Source organism: Balaenoptera physalus (assembly GCF_965194825.1).
Source record: "Balaenoptera physalus genome assembly, chromosome: 14".
Classification (NCBI taxonomy): domain Eukaryota; kingdom Metazoa; phylum Chordata; class Mammalia; order Artiodactyla; family Balaenopteridae; genus Balaenoptera; species Balaenoptera physalus.
In genome coordinates, this window is record NC_138893.1 from 48386390 (window position 1) to 48396967 (window position 10578).

The window sequence follows — 10578 nt, forward strand, 5'->3', positions numbered from 1 at the left end:
CCCTTACAGCGTTAACACTAAAAAGATAATCTAACTTTTAAATGGATAAAGACTTCTGATTCAGTATTTCTCCAAGGAAGATTTATAAATGGCCAATAAGCACATGAAAAGATGCTCAACATCACTAATCATCAGAGAAATGTAAATCAAAATCACAAGATACCACTTCACACCCACACCCACTAGAGTGGCTATAATAAAAAGAATAATTATAAGTGTTTATGAGTATGTGGCGAAATTGGAACCCTTATATTGCTAGTGGGGATGTAAAATGTTGCAGCCACTTTGGCTGTTCCTCAGAAGTTAAAACACAGAGTTACCATACGACCCAGCAAGTCCATTCCTAGATATACACTCAAGAGAAATGAAAACATATGTCCCTACAAAAACTTATATACAAATTTCATAGCAGCATTACCCATAACAAGCCAAAAGTGGAAACAACCCAAATGTCTACCAACTCCATATGATGGAGTATTATTCAGCCATAAAAAGGAATGAATCACTGATAAATGCTACAACATGGATGAACTTTGAAAACATGCTAAGTGCAAGAAACCAGACATAAAAGGCTACATACTGTATGGTTCAATTTATATGAAATATCCACAACAGGCAAATCTAGAGATAAAAAGTAGATTCGTGGTTGCCAGGGGCTTGAGGGAGGGAATGAATGGAGAGTGACAACCAATGGGTACAGGGTTTCTTACTGGGGTGATGAAAATGTTCTGGAATTAAATAGTGATGACAGCTGTACACCCTTGTGAATACACTGAAAAACCACTAAGCTGTACACTTTAAAAGGGTGACTCTTACTATATGTGAATTATATCTCAACTTAAAAATTGGAAAAAAAGAAAAAAACACAGTGATACAGAAAACTTTCCCAGAACTTAAGGATCTACATTTCTGGATTACAGGAGGTCAGCACAAATAAATGGAAAGAGAGTCATACAAAAGCACATCATTGTGAAATTTTAAAACGAAAGGGATAAAGACAAGATCCTTGAACATACAAAGAAAAGGAAATCAAAATAACATCAGACTTTTCAACAGCAGTAGAGGCCAGGTGACAATGGGAACAAGGACTTCAAAATTCTGAGGTATTTTTTACCTAGAATTCTAAGCCCAGATTAACTACCAATCACACATTAGAGCAGAATAAAGATATTTTCAGATATACTAGGTGTGCAGAAAAGAGTTAACATAGCAGGCCTGAGACTGCGATCCTTGGAAAAGCATGCTTGTGGGGTTGGTCCTGGCCTGGTGTCTGGGAACTTAGACTTCAAGAGGGTTCCCACCACTCTCAGAACTGAGTGGTTCACTGTACCTAAACTATTTGTGCAAACAATATGGTTTATGCTAAACACTCGAATTCCTTAGGAGAGTCAGGAATTTTGGTACATGCCAGGCAGCGGGTGCCTATGTGACCAGCCGCAAATAAAAACCCTCAATGAGCTTTGCTGGTAGACAACATTCACCCATGTTGTCATAACTTGCTGCTGGAGGTATTAAATACACCTTTTGTGACTCCACTGGAAGAGGATTCTTGGAGGCTTGTGCCTGGTTTCTTTCAGACTTCACTCCATGGGCCTTTACCCTTTGCTGATTTTGCTTTGCCTCCTTTCACTGCAATAAATCACAGCCGTGAGGACCACTATATGCTGATGGTGAGTCTTCCTAGTGAATCATCGAACCTGGGAGTGGTCTTGGGAATTTCAAGACAAATGAGGGAAAGAAATTAACCTCCCATGTGCTTTTCTGAGGATGCTTCTGGCGAATGTGACACATTAAAATGAGTGAGTAAACCAAAAAAGAGGAATACATGGAATCAAAGAAGGTTCTATCCAATACAGAAGAGTGGGGAAGGATCCGGGATGACAGGGAAGGGAGCCCTACAGAGCAACCAGTCCAGACTGGAGCTGGATGACAGTAAAAGGGGCTCCGGGTAGGGGAAAAAAGTAGCAAAGATTATTTAAAGGGTTTGAAAACACAGAAAATAGTGAGAGAGAAATAACTACAGGATGTATGAAGAAATAGTGAAAGGTAGGAAGAGAATTCAGCAAATGACAAAAACAAAGCTGATTAGCAACTCCAGGAAAAAAAGCTGTTCAAGAAACAAATTATATTATCTAGCCCAGCAAATAAATAATATTTATGTAGTCATATAATTTAAACACTGAATACTGATTTAGCCAAAATTTTAATATACCTTTGTTGAAAGGTTGGGAGAAGGGAAGGATAAGAGAGCCAAAACTTCATCTACCTTGATAAGCAGTTAAAACTCAATGCCTCAAAGTGATAAGATGCAGCAGAGGCTTATTATTATACTTCGAAACACAGAGGTAAATTTCAAAAGATAAGCTAAGAGTTAAAGATGGGGGTTAGATGGGATGAGAGTTCTTCATCATAAGCCTTTTAATACCATTTGATCTTTTAGATCAGCACTATCCAAGAGAAATATAAGCCACATATGTAATTTTAAGTTTCCTAGCAGTCACATTGTAAAAACTGCAAAGAAACAGCTGAAATTTATTTTAATAGTTTATTTAACCCAATATAGGCAAAATATTATCATTTCAACCCGGGGTACTGGCTACATTTCCAGTGCTTAATGGTCACATGGGACCAGGGGCTACCCTACTGGACAGCACTATTTTAGATTGTGTGCACGTACTACTTTAATAAAAATTATTTTTATTTTAAAAAATAGTAGTAACAATGAACGGCTTACCTTCTGTACCTGGGCTTTGACTACCAGTCCTGGTAGCAAGCTGTTGAGGGTCCAGTTTTGCTCCTCAGTAGCAATGGCAGCAGAAACTTCTGAGTAACCAACAGACAGACTAACAACTCCTCCACTGCCTTTCACCTTTTCAATAAGGCAGTTCAGGTACTGACCTACCTTCAATTTAGCACCTGCAAGTCCAGCCCCCAAAAGGAAAAATACCTATTATGAGAAGGACTTTTAAAACTTGGGCTCAAGTGATACCTGAAAGATCCATGGCCTACTTGCCCAGTTACCATGCAATACTCCCCATATTCCCAATTTCTCAGGGACCAACTACAAGAAGGGCGTGAAATGACCCTAACTGATCTGGAATCAACTACCACACAAAAATGTGAAAACCTCAACAAGGCAGGAGAGTACTGGTTCAGAGGCTCTGGGGGCCCAAATTTCAGTGGAATCTTCTAAGTGAGAAAAAGTGAAACTGGTCCATCAGATCTTAATGAGACTGCCACTCCGTGACCCTTCACACATCTCCCCTTTTCTATCACCTAAGATTAACAGTGGATTTTAGCAAAGCCAAACATGCTTCAGGGTCAGCATTCTGCATTTTACTCAACAAAGTGGCATTTAAATATAATCCCCCCATATACCACCTCACTACCATGGACTGGTCCCTCTTCTTCCTCTCACCTTTGTTCTTCTGTTGGATGTACTCCTGGGCTTTCTGCAGTGGCAGAAAAGCTCTGGCCCCACTAACACCAATGTCCACTAGATAGCCATGGTCTTCCAGGCTGGACACAGTGCCCGTGAGCAGCTGGAGGAAGGCAAAGCATTCCCAGAAGTTCAAAAGTCAAAGGTCATGGGACACATAACAAACATCCACTACCAAACATGACTGTTCCCGCCATCCCATAATCCCACACATCCTCTCACTTTTAACTTTAAACCTCAATCCCTACGACACAGGGAATATAGCCAATATTTTATTAAAACTATAAATGGAGTATAACCTTTAAAAATTGTGAATCACTATAATGTACACCTGTAACTTGTATAATATTGTACATTAATTATACTTAAAAAAAAATTTGTTTTTAAAGAAAAGAAAAAAAACCTCAGTCCTACTACAGGATAGAAGAGGGAAAGACATCAACTTTAATTCTCCCAGGGTTTGAAGGATCTTATGGTTTCCAGACAGTGAGGCGTTGAATAATGGAATGACAGAGAGGGGTTTCTCCCCTGGAGGATTTTCAAAAGATAGGAAAGACTTTCATGTTATGCAAAGAGATAAACCAGATGGCCTTGCAGTGCCAGCGCTCTCAGCACCATGACTAATGAGAATCCAGAACTACCCTTCTAGCTGTCATCATGTCTTTTCTAAGCACCTCCAAGATGTCTCCCCCCAAAATCCTGCCAACCTCCTTTACCTTTCACGGGAAGCACTGTGGCATTCAAATCTGGCTCTGACACTTACTTGCTATTTGGTGTTTGGCCACTTAAGTCACTTAAACCTTTTTCAGTCTGTTTTCTCAAATGTACAAGAGGGATACCTATCAGCCTCACAGGGTTGCTATGAAAATTTCTTCAGAGAAAGTGTCTAAAACAGCACCTGTCCAACAGCGGCCTCTCAATACCTGTCAATTTCCTACAACTTGGCTTACTGTTATTCCCCACTCGACCCAACGTTCAGGGCCTGGTCCAAACTCCACCGTTTCTAACCAAACGTTCCAAGATCATACTGATCTCCTTCCTCTTAAGTGAGTATAGTTTACATGAGTGTGTTTTGTACCTACTTGACTTGGAGGCAATGAGTGGGGATACATTCCTCCCGCACCTGCACAGGCCTGGGAGATTCAGTAGTGGATCAGCCATTAGTACGGCTGACAGTCTAACTGCCCTGTCTACCCCGTCTCTCGCTCTCAGAGAGCAGCCCGCAAGCTCTCCGCACAAACGCCAGTGGCCTCTGAAAAAGACTTAATCTGTGAAGAAGTCTCGGTAAAGAAGGCACTTCAAGGAACTCCTTCTTACCCTTGCTAAGATTCCTTGGAAGCATTTTTTTCCCCCTACCAGCAAATCTTGGACTTGCTTTCCCTTTCTCCCCTCCAGGGTAATGTGATTAGGTTCAAGTCTTCAATTATCCATTAAGTACCCAAAGTACCCTGGCGACCTTCCCCCCAGGAAAAGACGCATCCCCATGTGTAACAGTTAAGCTGAAAGTGAAAGGTAGTCTAGACACACCCCAGGAGGCAGGACAGGAAGAAGGCATGTTGCCTGCTCCTCTGCCCTGGCCCGAGAGACATACCATGCCGGCTTTCAGGGCCTCAGCACTCAGCACTTTGTTGACATTTCTGGGGTTCAGAGACAGCTTGACATTCTTTTTGCCCCTCTTTGTGATGTCCAGACTGCTCACCACACATCTCACCAGCATCCCAGGTGAGAAGAGCTCAGGCAAGCTGACCAGGTCCTGCAGAATACGAATGAGAAAAACCTGATACGTACCCTTCCCCTGCACTGAGAATTCATTGCCTGGTCCTGGCTCAGCGGTTTCTCATCCTCAGATCCCAAAGAGCCCAAAAGCCCAAAGATGAAGAGAGTAACTGCTCACCCACAAAGGAAGCGGCCTGTGGCCATGTCACAGTCTTGGATTACAGCTTAAGGTCTCCAAACATCTCCACGCAATGGGCAGATGTAAAATGACGCGTTAAAAGAATCGTCTACAATTACTGTCTCTACTTCCTCATCTTCTCCTCACTCTTCAGCTCACTGCAATCTGAGTTCCACCCCCATCACTCCATACTTGATCTCCCAACAAAATCTCCAATGACTTCCATGTTGCTAAACCCAACAGTCCACTTTACAGTCCTTCTCTCACATGACCTTTACAAAGCACTGAACTCTGGTGGTGCTTCCAACCCTTCGTTCACCTTTTTTCTTCTCTGTGTCTCTGGTCCCACCTTCTTCTGACAGCAACTCTCCTTTTATTCAGCAACTAAAATATAGTATTTGCCCCAGCCTCGGTCTTTCAGTCTCTTCTCCCTCTATGTGCTCCCTCTAAGCAACTTCTTCCCCCTCCATAGCTTCAATTACCACCTATACAAAGAAGTCTCACACATTCATGTTTCTAACCCAAACGTCCCTGAGCTCCAGCATCACCTATCTACTGGTTGTCTCAACTGTACCTCAAACTCAACATAACAGAAAATCAAATCATGATCCTCTCTCCTAATCCAGGTCCCCTTTCAGGGTTTCCTGTCTCAGGATGGTATGGCCAACTGTCAAGCCGTACTCAACAGAAACCTAGGACTCACCTCTGACACATCTCTCGGCCTTGCCACCCATATGGAATTCGTCACTAAGCGCTGACTTTACCTCCTCAGCCCTCAGTAAATCCATCAATCTCAGAGCCTAGACTATGGCAACAGCCTCCTAACTGGTCTATAAGCAACTACGCATGCCTCTTCAATTCATTCTCTGTGCTGTCTACATGGCACCCACCCCAGTGAGAACATTTCAAGGGCTTCCCACTGATTCTAGAAAAACAATCCTAAACATGGTCTGGCCTCCACCCAGCCCTCCAGCCCCATCCCACTCCACTCTCCCCGGCTCTCTCTGCTCTAGCCACACTAGCCTTCTTCTGCTGCATATCGCGCTCCTTCTGCCTGAACTCCCTTCCTTCCTTCTCTAGCATACCCTCATCCTTCCTACCTCAGCTCAGGCATCCCTTCCTCAGGCAAGTCTTCCAGGTTCCCTGGGCTAAGTCAAAATCCCCTTATTTTAAAAAAAAAAAAAAAGAAGAAAAGAAAAAAAATTTCTCTATTATAAACTCTCTTGGTACCTTGTACCCTTCCTTCTTAACACTTAGCAAAGTTGTCATTTTACATCTGTTGGTGTACTACTTATTTCCAGTTACAGATTTCATCCGGGTTTCCCTTACCTGCAGGGGTTCTTCTTGTGCCACCTGCTCATTCAGCTTTTCAGTGTAGGCATCACAGATTTCAGTCACTTGCACACACCCCTGGAGGCCGTTGGGGAGACTAATCACCAGTTCCAGTTCATTTACCTCTTTCACGCAACCCAAAATCCGCATCCCCTCACACAGGGACTAGGAGAGAAAAAGTGAAATGTATACAACAGAGAAGAGAACAATGATTGGGGAGGTTGGGGGGGGGGTGGTTCTGGCTTCTAGTCCCAACTCTGACATATAAAAGCTACAAGACACATATGTGTACATGTCAGTACACGCATCACACATCTGATTGAGCACCATGAAAGAGCGACATTATACAACAGTGTTTCCAGCAGGGTGCTGGAGGGCACTCTCGCCTTTTCCTTTATTCCAAGCAGCCCAAACTCAAAGGCCTAGCAGGCAACACAATGCAGGACACAAGTCAGTGGAGACAATGGCAGTCTGGAGGGTGCATGCCAGGTCTAAAGGCGCAACCACCATTCAGCTCTGTGTGCCTACACACATGAGGGAGTGCGAGCTTGTACTGTCAGCACTTTCAAATTTTTACAAAAAGGCCAGAAATCACATTTTTGTGGAAATTTTTTTAGTTTTCTAATGTTGGCACGAAGTTAAACAATAATTTTTTTAAGTAGCACACAGGACAAAGAAAATAATTCTGTAGGCTGAATCTATATCTTTCCCTTCACTATCATTTAACTTTTTTTTTTCTTTTAAAATTTAAGGAACATAATAAGACTGCTTCACTTCTCTGAGATAATTTCCACATCTACGAAATGAAAGGGTAGAATTAGAGTGATTGCTAAAGTTATTGCCAGTTCTAACCTATGACTCTACTAAAACACAAGTTGCATGAGGGCATCGGCGGGATGAGGGACTCAGCAGCTAAAAAGAAAAACTAAAAAAACAACACATGATCACAGGCACCGATTTATAATTGAAGGAAATAATGCTCAATTTTGAACAAAACTGGAAGAAGTTCTAGAGACATAAGCTACACACACATATTTATATGAAAAGAATGAAGGAAAAAAGGAAAGAGGAAAGGAAGAAGAACATATACAGACTTAAGCAACTCAGAGAGTGTGTTTAAAACAAAACCAGTTATAAAGCAGAAACTAACACACCATTGTAAAGCAATTATACTCCAATAAAGATGTTAAAAATAAACAAAAAACTTTGACAAACCTCCACCCTAAGGATTTCAAACTTCTCTCTTACAAACTTGCTGCTTTCTCTCTTTTCAACTTTCAACTTTTTTGTTTTTGCTGGCTCTTTCTGGATCTTTTTCCTTTTGGTGGATTCCTCTTCAGTAGAAATCTAAAGGGGGCAAAAGATCCAAAAGAATAAAAACCAGTAATCCTGGCCTTTCCCTCCAACTTCGGGTCTTCTGTCACCTTGCTTTGTTACCCTTCTACTCCACGCCACTCCCAACTGTTCCTTTAATTCCTGCCTCAACGCCAATCTCCTGTTCTGACACCAATTCTCCCTTTGACCAAAATCTGAGCTCTGTTCTCAAAGCCCCTTCTCTCCTGTGTTCTTCCTCCCTTGACTGGGATGAGCACTGGGGTTCCCCGCTGGGAGAAGCAATTTGGAACAGTGCAAGAAAATAAAAGGTGGAGTCACGAAGACCCGAGTTAAATTCCTATCTCCACCATTATAAGCTGTGTGATTTCAGCTAAATTATATAAACTCTCTGGGCCTCAGTTCCTCACCATGGAATGATGATCTCTACTACACAGTACAGTTGGAAAGATTACATAAAATAGATGAGACCATACAATCAAATGTTAGTTACCGTCCCTCTAGCATTTGGAGCACAACCTACTCTAGGTGAAGATTTCAAATTCTACTGCAAATTATGATCACTTTATACAGCAAGGACCTCATTCAAAAATGCAGTGATCAAACTGTTTTCTCTCCATCCTTAATCAACATGGTAAGTTTCTAAGAATAAGAAACAGGGAATTCCCTGGCGGTCCAGTGGTTAGGACTCCATGCTTTCACTGCCAAGGGCACGGGTTGGATCCCTAGTCAGGGAATTAAGATCCCACAAGCCGGGCGACGTGGCCAAAGAAAGGAAAGAAAGAAAGAAACAACGGCACTGCAAACTCAAATACTAAATGCCATGCTTCAAAAGATATAGCCTTGTGGTGGCATGGACTCTCTAACAAGTTTAATTTATAAAAGTAGACTTCAACAAGAATCCAATCTGGAAAACCACACATTCTCAAACAAGGCTCATTCTCCATAAGGACACTAGAGAGAAAGTGTTCAGTGCGTCTTATCAAAAAAGCACACCACTTACATCAAATAAGTTGTCTTGTTCAAAGGACTGCTGGAAAGCTTTCTCTTTCTCTGATTTGTGGGTCTTTCTTGTACCCCCTCGGGGGAAGCTTTCTTCCATGGTTGCCGTGTTTGGGTGTCCTAAAAACAAAGCAAAGAATTGGTGAGCTGTATCCTTAGTGTCAAGGTTGTGATCAATGGGCAAGAGATAGAGCCTTCTAGCACCAATGTGCTGGACAGCATTCAGGACTAAGAAATGGATGGTTTGATGCCAGGCAACAGATAATCCATAAGTCACCTTTCCAAAGGTCTTTGCTTCAAAACCACAAGTCCACACATTTTTCTCCAGAAGTTAGTTTCAATGTAGTAAATATAATTAAGCAGCTTCAGTTAAGTCACAGATACACAGATGAATACATAACCCCCTACCTTCAAAGAATATGCACACTTTTAAGAAGATAAAACAATTACACAAACGATCTAAAATACAAATCAGATTATAAACTATCAACGAGGTAGGAAATAATGAGGCTTCAGCAAAGGAGGACAGCTTCCTGAAAAAGATGCTTTTGAGCTTAATGTTAAAAGATGAATAAGATTTTGACAGGTGGAAAGGGAAAAACAGAAGGAATATGAGAAAAAGCATGGAAATAAGAAAAAACCAGTTATTTCGATAAGCACCAGCAATATGTCCGTCAAGCTGCTCAAAAGCTTGCTCTTGCCTTTCTTTGAAGAATTGTTCAACTAGATTACAAGGTGAATAAAGCATAATAATTGGAGTTAAATTTTAAAAGACACGTTGGGCTTTTTGTGTCAGATCTTTCATCAGGTGTGAATAGATTAACGTTCACTTTGGCAAGTCAGAGCCTTAAGAAGAGTGAAAGATAGAACAGTAACCAAAAAATATATATACTGCAGGCTATAGATTGGACAGGGAGATAGGACTGAAGGAAAGTACACCGGGTACAAGGATTCAACTGCAGTACAACAGAGAAATCATGAGAACCAGAACTACTGAATAGGTATAAGTGAGAATAGAAGATAGGAGGGGTTGGTTCTGAGAGACACTTAGGAATAGGAATCTAAAAAGGCTTGAGACTGTGAAAGAGGTGAAGACCTAGAGGGAGCCTAGGAGTTGGAATCAGGAATGGATGTGTTTGGTAGAAACAGAACAAGCAATGCGGTCCAGTTTGCTAGGAATTTGACCCTTAATCTCATTTCAAACAAGGGGAAACTGAAGCTTCAAAGAGTAAAGCGATCCCGCGACAAAGAAGGGCCTTGAGCTACTTCCTGGGGACATATTCTGACGTTACAGGGACCACTCCAGCAGAGCCGGCTTCGGAGCCCAACCACTCACACGGCACTGCGAGTGCATGGCAGGGATCCAGAGTACCTAGTCCTGGGACAGACCTGGAAGCCACGAAGTTTCCACCCTCGTCGCCTTCTCCCCCACTCACCAGCCCCGGGACGCCAGCACTTCTACTTCGGAGGCCGCGCCACTGTAATCACACACGCGGAGTCTAGAACACCGGCAGCCCAACGCTGCTCTTCCGGAAGCGTGGGCGGGCTCAAAGCCTACTTCCGTTAGTATGCTGTACGG

At 42.3% G+C, this 10578-nt stretch overlaps 1 protein-coding gene across 3 annotated transcripts in view; it reads right to left on the reverse strand.

Moving 5' to 3' along the window:
• PDCD11 (programmed cell death 11) overlaps positions 1–10571 on the reverse strand; it is a 41039-nt gene extending 30468 nt beyond the window's left edge. For 2 of the 3 annotated variants that reach the window (XM_082425038.1, XM_082425037.1), the window contains exons 1-7: positions 10436–10571; positions 9001–9119; positions 7881–8012; positions 6663–6830; positions 5031–5192; positions 3419–3542; positions 2735–2916 (exon numbers count right to left, since the gene is read on the reverse strand). In XM_082425038.1, the coding sequence (XP_082281164.1) occupies positions 2735–2916; positions 3419–3542; positions 5031–5192; positions 6663–6830; positions 7881–8012; positions 9001–9099 (867 nt within the window). In that variant the 5' untranslated portion in view covers positions 9100–9119; positions 10436–10571. Of the gene's footprint in view, positions 1–1521; positions 2666–2734; positions 2917–3418; positions 3543–5030; positions 5193–6662; positions 6831–7880; positions 8013–9000; positions 9120–10435 lie in introns of those variants that run through there. The other variant, XM_082425039.1, reaches the window with a different exon arrangement.
• Positions 10572–10578: the final 7 nt, after the last annotated feature.